General features: G+C 30.4%; 1 protein-coding gene and 1 long non-coding RNA gene across 2 annotated transcripts; one reads left to right on the top strand and one right to left on the bottom strand.

Moving 5' to 3' along the window:
- Positions 1 to 5,483: 5,483 nt before the first annotated feature.
- LOC140177789 (uncharacterized) lies at positions 5,484 to 6,157 on the top strand. Its single transcript, XM_072210959.1, has 2 exons — positions 5,484 to 5,949; positions 6,039 to 6,157. The coding sequence occupies exons 1-2, from the start codon at positions 5,484 to 5,486 to the stop codon at positions 6,155 to 6,157; spliced, it is 585 nt and encodes a 194-aa protein (XP_072067060.1).
- A 7,615-nt stretch (positions 6,158 to 13,772) lies between these two features.
- LOC112792525 (uncharacterized) lies at positions 13,773 to 22,118 on the bottom strand. The gene is made up of 3 exons (XR_003197470.3): positions 21,668 to 22,118; positions 20,976 to 21,125; positions 13,773 to 15,494 (listed from the first exon to the last, which is right to left on the bottom strand). It is a non-coding gene; the product is annotated as an uncharacterized lncRNA (long non-coding RNA).
- Between the last annotated feature and the right edge of the window lie 2,235 nt (positions 22,119 to 24,353).

Here is a 24,353-nt window from a genome sequence, read left to right on the forward strand (position 1 = left end):
ATAAAAAGCAAAAAGAGAGAGAATCAGATGCTACAAATTTTTATACTATTTTACTATGTGCAACAAAATCATCAATGGAAGCTCAATTTCAGTATGTGTATATTCATGAGATGTTTAGGGTATCACAAGATCAACAGAGTCCGCTTTAGGTTTCATAGTATATGAAGTTTTAGAATAGGTTTCAAATCCACATTCAATAAGTTTTTTGTTACATATGACCCGACATCATGTGAAGTAAAATTCCAATGCTTATTATTTAAGTCAAGAGATATATTGTGCTGTCATTGTTTGAGAGCGTTAAGCTTTGAGCGAGTAGATAAAGTGGCACAGAGATATATATTGGAATATTGGAGTAAGAATGTAAAGAGGAGACACACATATCAAAATTAGACATGATGAGTCCTTATTGGAGTCAAGAAGTAGAAGATTTGATGATTTGGTGTTTCACTCACAAAATATTTGTGAATTTGCATCATAATCTGAGAAGTTGATTGTGATTTAGCACCGCGCATATGATAATTTGATGGCTAAGATGCAAGAATATAAAGCCAAAAGTAAAGAAAATATTTCTTATCACATGAAGATGTTTCCTTGGATGAGATTAATGCCATTCAAAACTCGCCACGTGTGAGAACAAGAGGATATCTAAAAAATAGATTGAAATCAAATACTAAAAAATAGATTACAAATGCATCAAAGAAAAAGAAAGCTCTAAGTGAGATAAAATTGATATGCTTTGATTAGCTAAAATTGTGTTTGTACATATTTGTACTAATATATGCTATACTTTTGGCAGTTGAACATTTTAGATGTTGGATCAATGATGCAACCAATTTAAGCCTTTATCATGGAAAAATTATGATTGATCAATTCGGAGATTCAACGCAATAAGATAGTATTTTGGTGTTGAATGACACTCGAGGTTGTTGTGAAGAATTTCGGTGTTATTCCTTTAATTTTATCTTTTGTAATGAGAATAAGCTTTACTTTCTGAATTGTGTGTTGTGTTGTTTAATTTATAGTGACAGGGTTTTATTATTACGGTGTTTATTCGATAGTCACTTTTCCTTTTTCAATTACTTTTTGCAATTGTGTTGTAGTAAATTGTTTTAGGTGACAATATTTACAAATTCAATGCTGCTGTTGTTTTTTTAATATATTCAATCTAATAAGTGTGAAAGATTCATTAAAATAAATAGTGGATCGCAATGCAGTGTAGATACTTTTATTGAAGTCTAATATGACAAAAGAGATTATCAAAAGCAATGAATATTTACAAAGAGGTAAAAGATGTGTTTGTTTTAACTAAACGGTATCCAAAAAAATTAATATTCAATTGAAAATACTAAAAATTCTTAACAGTATTAAAATTTTACAATGTTCAATCTTTGTACTTTCTATATCTCCTAATGAAAATCTATAGAAAGGGCTTAATAGTGTAGCAGACGACTTGGAAAGTCTTATGGGTTCAGATTATAAAATGATTTGATCTCTCAATTTATTCATTTCGTCAAAGAGAACTAGTGAAGCATATTATTTTCCGTAATGATCAACTTCATCCTACAATTGAAAGAAATTTACTAATATGTAGAGAATCAACTATGTTTAGTGATACTTATTTTTTTCCAATTCTTCTATGTGTATTTTTCTTTGTTAATCTTTTCAAGTGAATCATCTCCACCCATTTCATGACATATATTTTGAAATTGTAGCTAATAAACAAAAAGTTAATAACATAGTAAAATATGTTTAATAGCACAGTAAGAGAAAAGCATAGTAAAATATATTAAATAACACCGTAATAGCAAAGAATAATAGAAAGATGCATACTTTGTTTGCTATCCATTGATTGAAATATACGGTGCTTCAGTACCCTATTCATTGTCTATTAAAGGTGATGTTCCAACATACACCTTCACTTGTGATATAATCAAGTTTTGAAAAGAAAAAAAAGGCAAATATAAGAAACATTAACACTAGAGAATTCACAATGAAAATAGAAATACGTATTATGTAAATAACTTACAACAAATTTATTAAGATTTTTTTTACTTTCGTCAGAGGGACGTGTTTTATGAATAGGGTCAAGAACATAAAACCTTTTCTTTTGAATATTCGCAATCCACAACCATCGGTGGTCTTCATGGCAAACTGAGGTAAATAGCTGCAGTTAGGGCAAATATTACAATATTTTATTCAAAATGGCATCGAATAATATAATTATTTAAGATATTTCAAAAATTAAAACTTAAAAATGGATGAGATGCTAGCTTTTTTGTCCAAAAAAGGTAGGTACTCTTTACATTCATTGATGTTGAAGGCCTTAGTTTCTTCATCAATGTAGTTATGCTCATGCTTCATCAACACGTTATTCTGCAACATGTGAATAGCATCGAAATTAGCAAAGTTAGCACACAACATATATCCAAAAAGCACCAAAATCAAAGATAAACTTTAACGGTTGTAAGCTTACCACAATATCCAATAGGAGATAGTATACAACTCTTCAAATCTTTTACATTTATTGTTGTTGAGAACTTGACACGTTGCAGAGACCACATATGAAAACAAAGGACCCAAATTTTTTACATATATAACACAAGAACTCATAAGAAAAATCGTTAATGTTATAGCACAAGAACTTACTACATTATCTACATATTCTTTGTGTTTCAAAGACATGAAGTGAAATCTAGCTCCCGCTAATTGAACTTCATGGTTCAACACAAATATGGTTTCTCACTCATTGCTCTCCCTATCTTTGTTATTCTTGGAATGTGTGACCTAATGATAGCACTTTTTCTTTTGCTTCTCTGTTATTTTCTTTTCTTTTACCAGAGTCTTAAACTTATGAAGGAAGCTCAAGCTTGGTTGTACATCTTCTAATTTTGTTGTGGATTTGTTTTCTTAGCATAGTCCAATGCTGCTGCAACCTAGCATCCATCACCTTAACCAAAATTTTCATCTCTTTAACTAACGATGGGCTCTCTTGGGTTTTAGGTTTTAGTGATTTTTCCATGGTTCTAAAAACTGGACCAGACCGGCCGGTTCAACCGAAAAAATCGGAAACCGGTCACCTAACCGGTCCAGGTAATGCTAATAACCGCTTGGCAAAAAACCGGCCAAAAAACCGGTCGAACCGGCAGTTAACCGGTGAACCGGAAGAACTGCTCGGTTTTTTTGCGATTCAGTGGTTTGCAAATTCAGATGCCAAACGACGTCGTTTTGGCATTTTTGAAAAAAAAAAAGGAGAATGCCGTTGCGAAATGTTTCCTAATGACTAACCCTAATCTGATACTCCCCCCCTTTCTTCCCCTTTCCCCTAACCTAATTGAGATTCAGTGCCAGTGTCGCCACAGCCATCAAGGCCACCAAGGCCACCATAGCCGAGCCCGCGACCACCACCGGCCGAGCCCGCCTCCTCGTCGCCACCCACAACCATCGACAGCAACAGCGACTACCACCGGCCCAGCCCGCCTCCTCGTCGCCACCCACAACCATCGACAGCAACAGCGACCACCACCGGCCGAGCCCGCCTCCTCGTCGCCACCCACAACCATCTACAGCAGCCGCGACCACCACCGGCCGAGCCCGCCTCCTCGTTGCCACCCACAACCATCGACAGCAGCCGCGAGGACCACCGGCCGAGCCCGCCTCCTTCTGAATTTGGTAAGACTCTGTTCTTTCACCTATGCTTCTTGATTTTGATTTTCTGAGGTTCTGATCTTGTTCTGTGAGCTCGCCTGTTCTATGCTTGGTTTTGGATTTTGTTTTTCTGAGGTTCTGTGAGCTCTAGTTGATTCTATGCTGCCTTTATGATTTTGGATTTTGATTTTCTGAAGTTCTGTTAGCTGCTTCATGAATCATGATGAATATTTTTTGCTGCTTCTGTTACCTGCTTCTGTTTTGCATTGCTGCTTCTGTTACCTGCTTCTGTTTTGCATTGCTGCTTCTGTTACCTGCTTCTATTTTGCATTGATGCTTCTATTGATGCTTCTGTTACCTGCTTCTGTTTTGTATTGCTACTTCTATTACCTGCTTCTATTTTGCATTGCTGCTTCTGTTACCTGCTTCTGTTTGCTGTTTCATTATTTTCATCATTGTTGTTATTGATTTTGAATATGTTTTGCTGTTTTGCATTGTTGCTGAAGTTTTCTGGTCTTTGATTTTCTGATTGTTATAGATGGAACAATCACAAAGTAACCCACAGCCACAAGATTCTCAAACTGGTTCATCCAGAGGTAAATCTGATCCAGCTTGGCAGTATTTTACAGTGAAGTATGACAAAAAAAACAAGGCTCAATATACATGTATTTTCTGCTTGAATACTTACAATGGAGGGGGATATATAGAATGAAATATCATCTTGCAAAGATCCCTGGACAAATTAAAGTTTGTAACAAAGTAACTGAAGATGTTGAACTTCAATTTAAAAGGCTTTTGGAGGAAAACAAAAAAAATAAGGCAGAAAAAAGAAAATATACAGCTGATTGTTATGATGTGGAAAGTGAAACACAAGCGGAAGAAGAGGGTGAAGCGCCTAATCCTGTACAACCTCCGGCTCCTGCAACAATGGGAGACAAAGGAAAGAGAAGAGCGATTGCTGCTACTCCAATTGGAAGTTATTTTAAGGAAAGGACTACGCCAGGCTCTCAACCAGCTTTGAAAAGTATCTTGGCCAGTAAACAAGTTAAACAGAAGGTTATGTTGGGGCTTGCAAGATGGATCATTGATGCACGGATTCCATTCAATGCAATTCAATCGCCTTACTTTCAACCTGCCTTGGACGGCGTTGCTGCAATTGGACTTGGTTTCAAGGGACCGTCGTATGACGAAATGATAGTTCATTTGCTGGCCGATCTTAAGAAGGAGTGTCAGTTGCTTGTGGAAGGTTATAGGAGCTCGTGGAAAAGGACTGGTTGTACACTGATGGCAGATGGCTAGACTGATCAAAGGCAGCGTACGTTAATTAATTTTCTAGTTTATTGTCCTGCTGGTATGTCATTTGTTAAGTCTGTTGATGCTTCTGATATGATAAAAACTGCCGATACCTTGTTTAAATTGTTTGCTGAGGTTATTGAGTGGGTTGGGTCTAGTAACATTGTGCATGTGGTTACTGATAATGTTGTAAATTATGTATCTGCTGGAAAACTCATTCATGAAAAGTATCCAAACATTTTTTGGTCTCCTTGTGCTGCTCATTGCATCAATCTTATCTTGAAAGACATAGCAAGTCTTCCTCATATAGCTGACCTTGCCTCTCGTGCTTCAAAAGTGACTGTCTTTGTTTACAATCATTGATTTTCTTGTCATGGCTTAGAAAAAGAAAAGAATGGAAAGAAATTGTTCGACCAGGAGTAACACGTTTTGCTACTGTATTCATTACTTTGAAAAGTATATATGATCATAAAGAAGACTTGCAATCATTGGTGATTGACAAATATTTCACTTCTCATAAATTATCCAAGAGTCTCAATGGGAAGATGGTTAGTTCAATTATCTTGGATAGTAAGTTTTGGGAGGATTGTTTTACTACTGTTATGCTTGTTGGTCCTCTAATTAAGTTATTGAGGCTTGTTGATGTTGATGAGAAACCTTCTCTAGGTATCGTGTATGCGGGCATGCAAAGAGCCAAAATTAATATCAAGACAATGTTTAGAAATAGGAAATATGCATACACACCTTATACAAGTATCTTGAAAATGCGGTGGGATAAGCATTTGAAGCGTGACCTCCATGCAGCAGCATACTTTTTGAATCCAGATTACTTCTATAGTGAGGGGTTTGTTGAGAAGGCAAATATCTTGAGGTCTTTGCTTGATTTATTTGATATTGAAACTCTTTGCGATGACTCGGTTGCCGCAATGCAAGAGATTCAGTTGTATAGAGATCGAAAAGAAAGTTTTGGAAGGGAAAGTGCATTGAAAGCAATTAAGAGACTTGAACCTGGTAAGTATTTATATTTCTATGTTCAATTTACTTTGAATATTTTTTAAATATGGAATTAGAATTGATGGTTGAATTACATATTCTGGTAGGTGAATGGTGGAGGCTACATGGTGGGAGTGCTCCTAACTTGCAAAAAATGGCAATTCGTCTTCTTCATCAAACATCTTCATCATCCGGCTGCGAGAGGAACTGGAGCCTCTTTGAATAAATCCATTCAAAGAGGAGGAACCGATTAGAGCATCAAAGGCTAAGTGACATTGTTTATGTCACTTATAATCTACGCCTTCAATCTAGAATGCATCGCAAGAAGAAGAATTATGATCCAATTGACGTTCAAAGCATTGACACAGTAGATTTTTGGGTAATGCCGGATGAAGGTGATCCTGAATTTACTAATGGAGACATCGAAGGCATTGAAAATTTAATTTATATGGATAATGCTATGCCTTCATATCCTACAGGTGATTGAAATAGAAAAACTTGTTTCATTTCCTCTCAATATCTGATGTAAAGTTGTAACTTTAATTTTTTCTTGGTTTTCTATTTTACTTTATTAGATGGAGGAGATGTGGAACTTGATGTGGATTTCCCTAATGTTGCTGATTCTTCAAATACAGCTTCTTTTGGTGGTACTTCTGATGATGGTGGCTTTGGATTACCTGTTTATGATGGAGATGTTGGAACACTTAATGATAATTATGATTTTTGATGAGTTGCACCTTTGATTAGTTGAAAACTTGCTAGTAATTGTATCTTTTGAATGTAGAACATTATGGGTTTGTCATTATATACGTTTTATTTTTTGTTTACTTATAAACTTTGATGTTTGAAGTTGTTTGTGAACCTCTAATATTAAGTAATGGATAATTTATTATGTGAAATATTAAATTTTATTAAGTTAGAGATCATTGAATTTATATACTTAAGATTATTTTAAGTTTTTTAATAATTTTATTTAATATTTAATTAAACCGGTTGAACCCCGGTTGAACTCCGGTCGAACCAGTGAACCATTGAACCAGTGACCTCACCGGTTTATTGACCGGTCCGGTTCTCGCAACCTTGGATTTTTCCATGTTGGCTGGTGACACATCCTCTTGGTTAATGGTAGGTTTAGTGCTTGAATGACTCATGCCAAAGTCAAATGACAATGCAGAAAAGTTAATATCCAGTGCAGCGTTAGCAACCATCAATAATGCAGCTTTTACATGTTGATCTTGTGGAGAAATGCAGGATGACACACAAAATTATTTAAAATAACTCAATAATATGAAGCAATACAACAAAGAACAATTCATGGAATAGCACCAAAATTAGTAAAAAAAAATTAAGTAGAACTTATGCATTAAGAGGTTCTTCTTGCTGATATTCTTTTAGCAGAGATTCCTTGTGAGCTTATTGTTGAGGTTGTGGAGGACTGAAAGTAGAGTTTTTGACTTGTATTCATTCTTGTTGATGATGTTTTGGAAGATCAATTGCTTGAAGTGACACTCCAACGAAGGCAAACAATAAAGAAAATTGAGTAAATATTTAGGTGCGATACTAAACACATTTCGGTGTCCATGAGTAATACTTTAATTCAAAATATCATTAACTCAACAACACTAAATGAAATATGCACATTCATTAGAATAGGAACGTAAATTAAAAAATTCACATAATCAGCACTTTACTCTAACTTTGTTTTTGAACCATAAGCATATGTTGTAAAATATGCGAAACTAATAAATAAGTATGAAATAAATAAATTATTATTTAAAGAAATTATAAAGTTAAATTTTATATTCAAATGAGATAGAGATAATTAAAACATAAATTTTAACACTAATTTTAAAGATTTTGGCCCAAAATTGGGCCGAACGAGTCAAACCGGTTGAATTGGACCCAAACCAGGCCCAAGGTCCAACCCAATAAGAACTTACGGGAATGAATTCAACTCTCTTCCCCTCATTCTTTCACTTTCACACTCCACACACATAATGGGGAAAATAAAAAACCTAGGCTTGATTTTAATCGCAAATAACTTTTAATCGAGAGCTCCGATCGCTGCACCGTTTGCGGTCACACATCCACCGCGTCGAGCTCTACAGAGCCCAGTACTCAATTTGGTTAGGAAACCACGTTTTTTATCCTCAACCTCTCTTCTCCCAATTTTTGAAATTTCAAGATTGTGGGTGTTGAGATTTTTTATTCTTTGATGTTTTAGGGTCCAATTAGCTTGAGAAATTAGCGGATTTTTGTTCGACTAAGGCAAGTGTAAGGTAAGAGATCTTGAACCCTAGTGAATTCCATGGATATATGTGGTTGGGTATTGAGTTTGTGTGTGTATGTGTAATGGTATGAATTAGGCAGTGTGTATATATGATTTGGAGCATATTAGAAGGTTGGGTTGTGCTTTGGTTGCTGAATTTTGGTAGTGGATCTTGAGACCTTGCTTATTTGAGGTGTCTTTGGCATAGGGAGAAATCAGCCAAGGTATGATTTTCGTTTCTTAGCTCGAATGTAATATATAATGTCTTGTGAAAACTTAGGCTAGATGACCATAAGATAGGTTGAAGCATATATGTATGTTATGAGTTAGTAACCTTAACAAAAATATTGAGTTGTCTTGAAATGGGTTGATGATTGGTGATTTAATGATGATACTTTAATGACTGAGTATGAGATTATGTTGATTATGAATTCTTAAGGTTGAAATTCATGAATTTGTGTATTGATGGTTCATGGAGTAAATGGGAATTGGTTAGGTATGAGTATGAATTGGTTGAATGAGTATGAGTTGGTATATGTAGAAATGTTGTTGTGTTAATTGTTGATGAGTATTTACTTGAAGTATATTAAATTGAGAATCTTGAATGAGTTGAGGAATTGAGAATTTAATAGCTTAAATGGGTGAGATTGATTAAAGATTGACAAGCATTTGTAATTGATTATGAGTGTTTTGGAAGTGTTTTGGTTGATAGTAGTTTGGTTTGAAAATGAAAATTTGGTAAAAATAGAGGTTGGTATTTTTTTAGGAAAAATCTGATTTTTTACCGAACTTTGGCGGGTCATAATTCGGCTTTTGGACCCTCAAACTTTTCTAAATTTATTTCAATTGAAAATTGGATTCGTGAAGTTTACACCGTTGGAAGAACGGATGAAAAACAATTTTTAACGAAAAAGTTATGCGCGTCGAAAGTTAGATGTAAAAAATGTGAATTCTGCATTATTAGCATATTTTTAAGAAAAATGAAGGGGATGCATACACGCACATATGGCTGCCTACACGGCCATTCGCCTTTGTCCAATGCACTTGCATACACGGACAAGGACCGTGTACATGGCATCGGAAAATGAGGCAGTCGCGTACGCAAAAACACGGTTGCTTACAGGACCATTCGCCTCTGTCCAGAGTACTCGTGTACGCGAGCAGAGGTCGCGTATGCGAGTTGGGGAAATCATCCTTCCACGTACGCGAGACATGGTTTGCATATGCAGGATCTTATTTTTTAGCAACTTGAGTTTTGTGATTTAAACATGATTTTGAACCTCTAAACCTCTATTTAGTAATGATAGTAAAGGGGGTTGAACTAGAAAGGGGAGGTAACTTAGATGTGAAGAAAGTTTGTTAAGTGGTGAGTTATGATTGGAAAGTGCGAAAATACTGATGATAATATGAAGGATGACGGAACTGAGAATGGTGAGGTTCTACCCGTGATTGGGAATGGAATGAGATTTATGATTAATGTTATGAGGACGGTGATTCTGTCCCGCTCACAGTTTTGGCAAGTTGAGGATGAAGGATTCCCTCACTTGTCGAGCTAGATGTGTGTGGGGAAGGTGGAAAAACACACTCCATCGTTTTGTTTTTCCCCACGTTCTTCTCTAGTTGCAAGGTGGAAAGGCACACTCTTTCGATATGGAAAAGCACACTCCTTCGTGATACCTCCAGGAGAAGGTGGAAAGACACTCTCCTTCGTTAAAGTTCCTCCTGGGAATGCACAACCTAGAGACAATATCCGGGTTAGCTACGGGATGTGTCGGGTTCTGAAGATTTAATCGACAAGTGAGCTCACGGCTAGTAGGATAGACATACATCATATGCATATGTGTGCTTTGTTTGATTGTGCATTAATTGGACTTGCGTATGTGATTATTATGCTTACCTGCTATATTGCTACCTGTTGTATTTGTATCCTACTTGTACTTGCTTTGTCTATATTGCTTGTCTGTGCACCGGAGTTTCGGAGGATTGGAGGAAAGTGAAAAATCAGGGCTTAAGTTAGAAAGTAGAATTGAGTTAGACTTAAAAACCTTAGATAGCCTACACTATTTATGGTTTTCAATTTATAAACATTAAGATTTAAATTATGTTGTTATTTTTAGATGTATGTCGAGAGGCACTTTGCTAAGTGTCTGGAGTTCCGGTCACAATGGAGTTAGGATGTTGTGTTTGGGTTATTTTGATGTGTATATATATAATGTGTAGACTTCTCCTTATTTTGTTTAGCTCTTGCACCTTGTTGAGGTTTTTGATGAAGAACTAGGGTATTTTGAGTATTTTGGGACTCAGATTGTATATGTATGTATATGATATTTTTCGGCCAGTCTTAGCTTTGCACGTTGAGTCCGGGGCTTGAATATTTTATATCCTTGACTCTCTACTCTTATTATATATATATATATATATATATATATATATATATATATATATATATATCTTCGTACACAAGCAATCATTACCTTGAGTGTTGCGCTTTTATTTTTCACGTTTTTGCTTAACCAACCTTCAAGACTCATCGAATATTATATTCTTTCGATTATATTATATATATGTAGATATATTTTATTTTAGGGGTCGTAATACCACATCATCTCTGTTTTACGACTTAAACGTAAAATTTTGTATGGTAGAGTGTTACATATGTTCTTCGGGATTAGTCTCACTCCTAAGATTAATAGTTGGAGTATTCATACAAAAGACAATAATTTTTTCTAAAAAAGATATGAATCTGATCTAAATGACAATAAAGTTGTGTAGTACTAATTCAAAAATTCATTGTAATAAAGGTATAAATTTTGGATTTTTGTGTCTTAACAAAAATATTTAGGTGGGATACTAAATGAAATTCGATGCCAATTATTAGAAACATTTTTTTTATATCAATCAGCAAGACTTAAATTGGTATCATTAAGTCAATAAAATTAAATAAAATATAACATTAATTATTAACTAAAAGGATAGTTTACTTGTGAGATTTCGTTGCATCTTCCATTCTTGCTTCCAGCTGGACCTCCTTATCAGCAACCTCCGGCAGTGGTAGATCTTGAAGAAACTTTTGGGAGGCAAAAATTTGTTAACATAAAAATTATATAATAGTATTTATATCAAAATAAAATTTATAAATATAAATTATAAGTCAATAATAAATAACAATGAGAATGAAATTTTAATTTGTATAAATAAGTCAATAAGACTTTTAATTTATAAAAATCCATTGAAACTCAAGTTTAAGTTGTTATTGTAAAATAAATAACTATATAAATAAAATAAATTAATTTTATCACAACTAATTCCAACATTAAAATTGTAAAAAATTTTGTTGATAATGAGAATAATAAATGATAATGAGAATGAGATTTTAATTTGTTAAATAAACCAATATGACCTTTAATTTGTGAAAACTTATTGAAATCCAAGTTCAAAATAATGTTTAAAATTAAAAATAATTGAATAAATGTAAAAAATGGAAATTGATTCTACAAGTCTAATGTAAAAATTTAAGACTTAAACCAATTAAGCTACATTTGTTTTTTTTAATAGTATTACTAATTCTTTTATAAAAATTTTGAGGAGACCGTGGCTCCTATTTCCAAAGCAAAGGTCTGCTTTTGGTAGGAGGGCCATTTTCTTTCTCCACTATTTAACTAAGACATCTTCCTTAATAGAATTGGCTTCCTCCCATCTCTCTTCTCGTACCTTTAACTTGAAAAGTATCGAAATTATGTCAACACAGCACCATAACTATTGAATCAGAACATAAATTTTGTTATATGAGAACTTCCAAGATTATAGGCTATATACCCTTTTTTTCTTTTTTTTCTTTTTTTGCCATTTTTTCTTGAAAATTTTTTTACAGGGATTTGTTGTGTTATTTTCTCTAAAAGACAAAGATATGAAATTATAATCATCAACTAAAATGTTCTTATTAGAAGCACATACACTACATCTAGGATAGTACAGTAGCTTTATATTTAAGAAATAAAGAAATGGTAAAAGAAATTACATGGAATCATTTGGCGCATTTACATATCCCTGAACACTTAACTGTGTTTAAAACACTGTATCATTTTTGTTCAACAAATTGACAGCTGGTATTCTAAGGACAAAATAAACATTATTCAGTGAAATTAGAGAAATTACAACAACTTTTAGGAGATTTTAGCAAACGAGAAAAAATAAAACAATATAAGATATCGAATCTTATGTTTCTAAACAATCACGGCGAGCTTTTGTTGAGTCTTGACCACTTTTTTGTTGTTTAGGTTTTACAACCTTTCTTTTTCTCTACGTTGTTGTCTTTTTGGAACGTCTTTCTTTTTATCTTGCATATTAGAACAGCAGAAAAATATCAGGCAAATAAATACAATAAATATTTAAAAAAATGACACCAAAAAATAATAGTTACTCTTATGTAGGCTTATCATTTGTTTTCTTCATCCTTCTTTCTGGTTATTTTTTTTTAGTTTTTCATGGATTTCTTCTCTTCTGATGATACACAAAAAAAATTTGATAAAAAAATAAAATATATTTTTAAATAAATAAATAGTTTCTCAATCTTACTCATAGTAAGAATTAATCTATGTTTCTGAATATGAATCCATTATAATATGTTTCTTTTCTTTATTTTTTTCCTTTTTCTATCCTTCTTTACTTCTTTTCCTTGTCTCAGCTCTAGTCTTTTTATGAAGTCCATAAAAAGTTATTTAATTAGCATATTTAATTTAAAACATCAATATGACAATATTTTACAAATAGTGACACCGAAATTTTAAAGAAATTATTTCTTTTAGGTTATCGTTTCATCCTTTGCCTTGCGTTCAATCCTCTGAACCTGTCTCTGCCTTGTCTAATTCACAATCCTAATGGTCCAGATGTTGTATCTGCTGGTGTATTAATAAATTTAGATTTATAAAAGTATATAATCATCAGCATAAACAGACACCTATCAAAACAGGAAGTAGAGCACATGAGTAGCTCAATTCCATTCCCGTTATGAATTGTTAGCATGTGAACCAAAAAAATTTGCTTGTTGTTGTTGGTAACAAGAAGCACTTATGGATAAAGAGAATGAATATTTTCTTGAATTTTAACTGATTTTCATCTCTATCCACACTCATTTCCAACTAAAATTTTATCAAAAATGACAAAGAAAAACCTTTGAAGATTTCAACAATCTGTTGCTCCTCATTGATATTTTTTATAGATGATTATTTCGAAAAACAATCCCCTCAAATAGCATCAAAATAGGTTAGTAATATCAAAATAACACCAAAATTTAATTGATAGAATAGATTAAAGATGAAAATTTTACCAATTGCATTTGAACCAAGGGCATCCCTTATCTTGACAGGGGTGATCTTGATTTTCCCATAAAATGTAACGACCCAACTCCTACTATGTCATGATTACACAAGAAGCTAAGAGTAATTAACTTGCCTTCCTAATTATTAACTATTATTTATTATATAAGTCTGATTCATTGTTAAAACGTCGTTATTTATATGGGATAATTTTTTTTTTGAAAAATTCATCGATTTAGCATTGCAAGCCATACATGAATAGTTAATATCAGAAGCATAAATAAAATAACATAATATATACACCTCGTATCATACATCCAAGAGAGATATAGTCATTAGTAAAGTGTTTACGGACCTAGCCAATTTACATCCCATATGATAAATATGTATATATATAAACATAAGACATTCTCAGGCCCTGTCCCATATAATAAGCTGCTAAACTGGTATCCGAACTAGCCTAGTACTTCTAAACTCTCCTAATCTCTCTATGTGCTAACAAAAGTGAGAGATTAAAACTAAAAATTGTACTAAGCTGGAATGCCACCAAAAAAGATGTCAATATATTTTCCCCTAGCCAGAATCATATATCGCCATTTGGCAGACCTCCGTGTGGCCTGTCTACGAACGCATCGCTCCTCGAGGAAGATAACTTCTCCTCCTCTAAGTCCTCTAGAACCGCTACTCCACTAAAAGAGCTATTGCTCCTGCTTTCACCGCCCAAGATAGGTCCGTTGGTGTAGACTAGAACCAAAGCCTCTCCCAGTGATCCAAATTGCACCTGCAACTGCTCTATTGGGAGAGTGGTGCCTGTGGTACTAGAAATATGATCACGTTTGGATGTGGATCAGGTATGTACGCAGCATCAGACTCAGGAGCTAACTAATTGAAAGGTTAAGTTGGGTAGGTAGTTTGGGGATAGAATAGCCTAGCACGTCAGAGTGAAGCCAAGAGAGAGGGAAAACATATAGCATGTCCGGATCAAAGTCCGGGTTGTCCAACAAGTGCAAGAAGGGTCTTTCACATAGTACATATAAACGAATACGAGGTTTTCTGCAATAAACATAATAACTATCGAAGGTCTATTAACGGATGCTCCACCTCATAGAAGAGAAAACCTCAACTTCTTATACCCAATTCTTCTCTTCAGATGGAGATGGGAGTTCTCTTTTATGATGTGGAGCATCTGTTTATATATGAGAACCCAATCTTCGGAAGTTATCATGTTTATTGCGGGAAACCTCGTACTCATTTATATGTACTGCGCGATAGACCTTTCTTGCACCCGTTAGACAGCCCGGACTTTGATCCGAACATGTCTATGATTTCTCTTTCTCTCGACTTCTCCCTGATGCACTAGGGTATCCTTTCCCCATACCACCTATCCCAACTCAAGCTTTCAATTAGTGGCTCTTGAGCCTGATGCTGCGTACATACTTGATCCACATCCAGATGTGATCATACCTCTAGTACCATAGGCACCACTCTCCCAACAGAGCAGTTGCAGGTGCAATTTAGACCACTGGTAGAGGCTTTGGTTCTACTCTACACCAACGGACCTAGTAGAGCAGTTGCACTAGTGTATCCTTTCTCCTGAGGCATACATATCGGATCCACCTCCAAATGTGATCATACTTCCGGCACCACAGGCACCACACTCCCTAGTAGAGCAGTTACAAGCTCAGTTTGGACCGCTGGGCGAGGCTTTGGCTCTAATTTACACCAACAAACCTATCTTGAGCGGCAAAAACCGGAGCAGTAGTTTTTCTAGTGGAGTAATAGTTTCAGAGGACTCAGAGGAAGAGGACCAAGAGGAGTATCTGGAGGTGTGCTAGGGAGCTTTTGTATAAATCGAAGACATGAGCTAGTTCCTTCAAAAGCTTTGTGTCAGAACACCAAATCCCATTTCATCCACAAGACCTTTCTTCTCTTCACTCATTTTATTGTCTCAGATATTATTCTTGTAAACACCGCGTTTTCTGTAAAGAATTGAAAATTATGTTATATATATTTATCCAATAAAAATATAGTTATTTTAACGTATATATGCTTATATCATATTATGGTGCCTCTTTTTTTGAGATGTTTGTCTTAGCAACTTTTTTTTATTGTCATTTTGGCTGTATGTAATAAAAAAATTTGGTTAATAGATAACAATACAATGTTTAACTCACACTGACACCAAGAATACTTAATGATAATAACATACAAACTCAATTTAAAACAAGCTTATAAACATGACTCAATTAATCACAGAATATATCCAAATCAATTTTAGATAAGAAAAGGTCACTAATATGCCTTAAATGACATCGAACTACTACAGCTATCTTATATGACCTCATTGTAGCAAATTTAAATCAATGAAACCAGTTACATCAACATTTGAAGTGATCAAATGATCAAGTCTTATTATTACTTATAGTTAATTTTTATTTAATTTGTCTTTAATAACCAGATTAATCATTCATTTCATAAAAGAACTACAATAAAAAATACACAAGAATTATAATGATAAATTTTATAAAATTAAACAAAAAAATGGAATTAATGTTTTTTAATACTTTCCGTATTCTTGTTTAATACTATTTTAAATTATAATTTTTTATTATTTATAATTCTATTATTATTTTATGGTCAATTTTTTATTCAATTAATTTTTTTAGTAGAATTAATAATTTTTAAGATGCTTGTGCTTCTTTGTAAAAAAAGATAGGATTCAAAGAAAAAGTTTCTCTAACTAATAATTCAACAGAGGAAGTAAATGTGCGTTCAAAGTGTAAAATTTCGTTCAAAAAAATAGCCAAACCAAAAATTGAAATATTTAAAAAAATTTAAATATATTTTTTATAGTCCAAACGCTAAACCAAATATCTTCAACGTCATTTATAAAAGAATAAAGTATCGGTTTTGTCCCCAACATTTGGGGTAAGTCTTAAAATTGTCCTTAACGTTTCAATCGTCCTATTTAAGTCCCTAACGTTTTAAAATTGACTTAATGTTGTCCTGCCGTTAGGGATCTATTAACAAAATTGAGACGATTTTGAAACGTTGGGGACTTAAATAGCACGAAAACGTTAGGAATAAAAACGATACATAAAAATAAATTTTAATTTAATTTTATCTTTCAATAATATTAATTTTTTACTGTACATAGTATTCAATTATTTTTAATTACATCTAAATAAACTACACTTAATCACATTACTTTCATTTTAAATAAATTAATTTTTTTGTAATTTTAAAAAATTTTGATACATTAGAGACAAAAGGTATAATTTATATTTTATTGTATATATATTATTTTTTTCTTTTCTACAAGTTTATATACTAGTCATTCTACAAACATTTCATGATAACTAAAAATCTGTAAGAGTAAAATTATAAAAAATTAATTTATTTAAAATGAAAATATGATTAAGTGTAATTTACTTAGATGTGATTAAAAAATAATTGAATAATATGTATAGTAAAAAATTAATATTATTGAAGGATAAAATTAAAATTTATTTCTATATATCATTTTTGTCCCCAATGTTTTCGTCCTATTTAAGTTCCTAACGTTTCGAAATCGTCTCCATTTTGTCCCGCCGTCAATTCTATTAACGGATCCCTAACGTCAGGACAACATTGAAATAGTTTTAAAACGTGGGGACTTAAATAGGACGATTAAAATCCTAGAGACAATTTTAAAACTTACCCCAAACGTTGGGGACAAAAACAATACTTTACTCTAAAAATATTTTTGCTATATACAAATAGTATAGCATTGGAAGTGGAAGTATATAGTAATTTTAGTTTCTCTTTTTAACCTTCATCGAATAATAGATTCGAGTATTCAACTTTGATCAAAATTAGAGTATATCAATAGCGTAAAAAAAATCCGTCAATAGTATATTAAAAGATGTTAGCTTAACGTAACGGTATAAACGAACTTCCACCACTCAAACACACACGAAGAGTGAAATAAATTTATCAATAATAAAAATAATTTTAAAATATTTTAAAGAAACAATGATCTTTTCTATAATATAAAAAATTATTCAAACTCAACTATGAATCAGTCATTACTCACTAATATAAAATAAATATTAAAATATAAAACATATATTAAAAATAAATTAAATAATACATATATTTATACACAAATACATAGATACATAATAACTAATTTTAATATACACATAATATATATAATAGATCCAAACCAATTTAGTAGTGAGAATAAAGATAGTATAAAGTATAATAAAAATTTGACATAAATATATTTAAATAATTATTATATTTTTGTAGTTTTTTTTATGAAAATAATTATTATATCTAAGACTAAAACTAAATTATCTCTATCAATTTTAAGTAAAACTACTAAATACTAATAGTTTTATGAGCAATGCTAGGGGCCAGCAATTTTTGTGATTGTTAGCCATCAACTAACCATCAATGATGATTTGATGGTGTAAGATTGGTATGAGATTTCATCCAATGGCTCACCTTCCCCTGCTGGTTACATGCTGGCCAAAATTCAATAAAACTGCTGATCCCCTAGACTTTTTCTAGTTTTATTTATAGTTGAGAAGTTAAATGACATTGAATAGTTAGTTAATTGGATTATTATTATTATTATTATTATTATTATTATTATTATTATTATTATTATTATTTCTTTGTTTGTTATTTGAATAATTTAATTTTTTTTCGATCTTAATAAATTAAATTTATATAATACAATATTTTTCTTACATAAATGAAAATATTTTAAGTGTAGGAACAAACATATTATTACAATCGAAACAATATATACGTGTATATACAATTATTTTTTCTAAAATTTAACGGAGGCAAATGCTCTCATTGTAAATAGTTATCGGATTGAACTGGTAATCAAATTGGTTATAACATAGTAATCAGAACTGAATCGGTGATCGAATCAGTCAGGTTACTGAATTACTAGTTTAACCGGTGAGTTATTGGTTGAACCGGTTAACCCGGTATATATATTTATTTTATCATTATATTATTATAGGTAAAAACTTATATGCAGTTGTTTTTATATGAAGTTGATATTTAAGAACCGTTAAATGATTTGATAAATTTGACTAAATATCATCTAAGAATTTTCAACTATCAACTTTATACGAAGACAAACTGCATGTGAGTCTTTACCTATTATTATATACTAAAAGTATTTATTGAAAAAATAATATTAATAGATATCATATAATCATAAAAAGAAAAAATAAATTATGATTAATAAATTTTTTGTTTATATTTTTAATTTGTATATATTTAATAAAATTTATAGTTAAATAAAATATAATTGATTTAAAAATGAGTGGCTTTAAAATTAAAATAAATTGAATATAAATAAAATAAAAACTTGGTATATGTATTATAATATGTATATATTAACAAGAAGTGTGTGTGGTACAACCTTTCTCCTTATATCCTTGTGTTAGCCAGACCATATGGAGTATGGTGTTCTTCCACAACGCTAGTGCGTCATAAACTCTCCTTCAGATCCGACCGGTTCAGTTCGATCTGGCTTTTATCGAATTTGACCGATTTTTATTGAATTTGACCGGTTCAGTGCCTTAAACGGTTCGAAAATTGGATCAAACCGGTATTAGATTTGGTTCATTAGTTTTTCGTTCGAACTGGCCGATTCGATCCGATTTTAATAACTACGGGTTATAATATTAGGTCATTCGATTATTGGTTCAATAGATAAATTATTAAACTGATCATTCACAATCAAATAAATATATAAAATTATAATAAAAATTTATATTTAAAAGATAAAAAAATATAAATACAAATAAATGAAATAATAACTTATAGTTTAAGATTATCTACAATCATAATAAATAAATTTAAAACAAATAGAACGAACAAAACAATGAATACTATAATATATTAAGAAACTAGAAACTTTTAATAAGAATATATTTAATTTTGTTAAATATACTTAAATAAGAAAATAAATGAAAGTTTAAGTATTTTATAATATGATAAAATTAAATTAAATAAGTATACAAATTATAAATTAAATAAATGTAAATTAAATTATTTGAAATGTTTATTAAATATATATAATTTTTAAAAGATGAAAACAAAGAGTGGTGAGTAAACGAGAGTTAAAAACTTAATGCCTCTAAAAGCAATAGTAACTTTATACACGAGACTTAATTGATAAAGTACGAGTTAAAATTGCAAAAAACTTGTGAAGAAAAGTACCCATTTTATAAGTATATATGAATGATGGTAGTATGATAGAAACAACTTATCAACACTTCTGTATTTGTTCATGAAGCTATGGCTTCTTCTGTCGAGTATTTAATTTATTTATTTTTTAAATAAATATTAAAAATTTAAATTTTATTTTATATGTAAAATAATTTATTATTGACCAGCATCACATTTTTAATAAAATTTAATTTTATTGTAAATAATTATTGAAATGTCAAACTAAAAGATAGTATTAAAAAAATAAAAAATAGTTTATTTTAGGATTGATATTACTAATATATAAAAGATTTATAATACAAATTTTTCACAAATATTTGTTAAGATTTACTAGTATGAAAAGTTTTTTCTTAAAAGAATAGTTAAATTAATTTAAATTTTATTAATATATATTTGTTTTATTTAATTTTTTTAAATAAAATTTTTTTAACAATTATTGCATTGTACTTATCAGAGTACTAAATATACATTTTTTTAAATTAAATACTTAAACAAAGTTAAGGTTTTAATATTTTATAGTATATTTATTAAAACCTTTTAAATATCTATTTCAAATACTAATGACGAGTGTGTTTAGAAAACATAACCCAGTAAGATCCAGCAATAAATTATTTTTTTTTAGCAATTTCATTAAAAAACAAAAAAACTCACTAGTAAAAAATTATAGAGATAATTAAGGTAGTTATTCCAGAAATTTTAAAAAGTTTCTCAATTTAAAATCAAAAATTAAAATATATAAGTTTTTCGTTAATCACCAAATTAATACCGTTAGCACAGAAATTTTACTGACTTGTTAACAAATAGCATAATATTCAAAATAATTTCTTTAACTTTTTAAATTAATTAAGATAGTATTTTTATTATCTCTGAAAATAAGCAACAATTGATGTAAATAAATCCAACATTTTATTAATAATTTTTCAAGATAAAGAGACTATATATTCAACCTGAAGAGTTTTTGTTGTAAGAGAAGAACTATGCAAATTGCAAAATAAAATTATCCATGAAATAAAATAAATATCTAAAAGAACAATAAATTAATTCTTTTTTTTGATGATTTAAAGATTGGAATTAAAATAAATTTCATAAAATTAACACTGTAAGAATGCAGAGGAGAGAAGATCGTGATTGAATTGAAATATCAAACGTCTTGATTTGCTAATACTGTTAAATATTGTTACTGTTTTTTTGAATGCACATGTGGGGAAAAAATGTACCTTCCTGAAGCTTGTTCAAACTTTATCTCTCCGTCGAAAGTGAATAAACAATATTTTTAGTAGATGCATTATCATCGGAATTAGCAGGTGATAACCTTGATTCCTCTTATGCACTCTCTATGGACACATTAATATCCTACTCAACTTCTCCTGTTAACAATGATAAAAAACATTAACAATAACAACAATAATACAAATTTAACATTAAGTACTCAGAATTACTACAACAATAATAGTTTAACATCAAGTACTCCAATTAAAACCATACTAATAATAATAATTTAACTCTAATAATTAAATTTAAGTATAACCATAAAACGATTATTTCACTAAAAAATTATATGTTACATGGTAGTGTTAGAATCATTGTTGTCATATAAATATATACTATATTTGAGTGTCAAGGCAGAGGAGAAGAAAAATGGATTTAATTTAAAATTTAACGTTGCCTAACTATTTTGATTATTGAATTAAAGGGATAATTATTCTTTTGGTTCTTACGGTTTGGGACTAAATTAAAAAAAAAAAAAAAGCAGAGGAGATGAAAATGGGAGAGAGAGGAAGAAAAACCCATTAACTATTAACAATCAAGAACGCTTCAATAAACAATAAACAGTGAAACAAAATAGATGAAATAATGATCCAAAATTAAATAGATAAAAGAAAAAAAATAGCACATCACCAAAAATTACATCTTAACTGGAATCCACTGTATCTTCTTTCTCTCCCGATTCTCCTCCCAGCAACTTCTCCCTCAAGAAAAGGCAAAACAGAGAGTTCAACTGTCAGGAAAACAACACCATTTTCTCTCTACTCTCCTCTCTGTCAATCTGTCCTTCTCCTTAACCTGCGGTGGCTATGGCGTAGTGACTTCTTGCACTGTGGCCCATACCTAACCTTTCCTTTCCTTTTCTTTCCTTTCCTTTCTTTTTCCTTCAACGTTTTCTTCCTCTTCCAACGAGTTGGCCCTTACCTTTCCTTTCCTTTCTTTTCCTTTCCTTTCCTTTCCTTTCCTTTCCTTTCCTTTCTCCTTCAACTTTTCCTTCCTCTCCCAACGAGTTCTCTTCTCTATCTCTCCTTTTCTTATATGATCTGCTTCTCTCTATCTCTATCGATGCCTCTTATCCCACTCTTAAAAAGGTATACTTTTTTCTCCAAGTATGCATTTAATAGACAGTAAAAGAGTTCTGTAAGTTAAATAATTATAATTTTTTAAATAATAATTAAAATATTTTTTATTTTTAATTTAATTCAAAAATTAAGAATAAATATTCTTTTGGTCAATTGAAATTAAAATTATTTTTAATTTTTTAAATCATATTTCAAATAAAAATTTTAAAAAAATATTTTTTATTAAAATATATTTTTTTACTATTTTATTCCTTTTTAATATTTTGTTTTTTAACTTTTAACTCCTGGACACCAATGAAATAAAATAATAAAAAAACATTAATAATAAGAATTCTCTATCAATTTTTAAAAGGATAACCTCAATACCATTCTCAACTTCTCTTGGTAAAAATGATTGAAAACGTTAACATCAAACACAACAACAATCACCATAATAATAGTAATAATAATTTAACATCAAGTACTCAAAGAATAACGACAATAATAATAATTTAACATCAAATATTCCAATTAAAATAACATTAATAATAATTTAATAATTTGATAATAATTTAATTTTAAGTATTTCAATATTTAAATTTAAGGACAATAATAATAAGATCATTTCACTAAAAAAATAGTGTTACATCCGTTAGTATGAAATTATTCTCTTACGATATGAACATATACTATTTTTAAGTGCCAAAGTAAAAAGAAGATGGATAGATTTAATTTTTTTAATAACATGTATAAAAATGACGTTAGAAGAATTTTTTTAGTTATTTTTTTAAATAATAACTTTTAAATTTTTTCTGCCAAATTTTAAAATGAGTTATTTCAAATAAAATTAATGTGCCACATAAAATTTAGAATTTAACAAAGAAAATCATCTTGATTATTGAATTAAAATGATAAATATTTTTTTAATTTTTAAAATTTGAAATTAAATTATTCATGACAAAATAATTTATCTTTATTTAGAACAAATAGAGAATGTAAAGATCTAAAAAAGAGAGAAAATTTCTTTCATTAACAGTTCACAATTAACAGTACCAATTATTTACGTAGAATAAAACACTTCTATAAATAATAAATAGTAATATAGAACAAGCTAAAGAAAAAGTATAAATAAATAATGTATACTGTGAACAAGATAAACAACAGCTAAAAAAATAATTTGAAATTAAAATTTATATTCTTAATTAATTAAATAGCAATTCAATTAGGTATCTTTTAAAAATTGTATAATATTCAATTTTTTATTATAATAATAAAAAAAACAAATACATCTAAAAATTATGAATAAATTTAGTGTCTTTTAAAATTAAATACATATCTAAAATATAAACTAAATAAAATTGAAATTTAAAATTTAAATTTTAGATTTTTGTTTCAGATTTAATATATTTAATTATTAATATATTACAATTTAAATACACATCCAAAAATCAAATGAATTAAAATTCAAATTTTCAATTTTAAAATTCTAAAATAAACCTTAAATCATCTAATTATTAACTAATACCATACAAACCCTGAAAGAAGGTAGTCACATTCACCGCACATCATAAATTCAGATGCGCACGCCGTTCATCCGCGCCACTTTCCTCCTCGGCGCTCATCCATGACGCCGCCTTCCTCCTCCTTGTCGACGTTCGTCAGCATCAGCGTTGACATTTGTCCGTGTCGAAAACATACCTAAAGTTTGAATAAGTTTTTATTCATAGAATTTTTCTTTGCGCATTCTCTAACACCATTGCTTTTCTTCTTTTTTTTATAGTATTATTTTTTTGTAATTAGAAATCGATTAAAATGGCTTGAAGATATTCTAATACAGTGCAATGTTGAATTATTTTTGCATGTGTAATTTCTATATTTTGGAAGTGTTTATGTTCTTTACTCAGTTTTGGATGTGTTTACGAGTTAGTTGTCTGTAAGAGAATATTATGTGAGTTTTACTGCTGTCTGGTTGTTCTATTCTCATACTTGTGTTGAGAATTTATTTGTTTTTATTGGTGATTTTTGTTGACTATTAATTATTTGATGTGCAAACTTGTGATTTGGATCGTGTAAACGTATAATTTTGTATATGTAATATTATAATTGGTTATTTTATATACAATGTTTTTGCTTGTTTGTACAGTATGTACAACTTGTTAATTATTTATTCATTGTGCATAAATTACATTTAGTTATAGCGGGAAAAATATTTTTCAAATGCTAACTAGATTGACTTGCAACATATCCAAAATAATATTTCATCTTTTA

This window comes from Arachis hypogaea, chromosome 13 (genome assembly GCF_003086295.3).
Source record: "Arachis hypogaea cultivar Tifrunner chromosome 13, arahy.Tifrunner.gnm2.J5K5, whole genome shotgun sequence".
NCBI classification, from domain to species: domain Eukaryota; kingdom Viridiplantae; phylum Streptophyta; class Magnoliopsida; order Fabales; family Fabaceae; genus Arachis; species Arachis hypogaea.

Bases quoted from the DNA above. Each gene is read 5' to 3' on its own strand.
- LOC140177789 (XM_072210959.1), top strand. From the start codon at position 5,484: ATGGTTAGTTCAATTATCTTGGATAGTAAGTTTTGGGAGGATTGTTTT. The intron at 5,950-6,038 runs GTAAGTATTTAT...ATATTCTGGTAG, and splicing joins AATTAAGAGACTTGAACCTG to GTGAATGGTGGAGGCTACAT.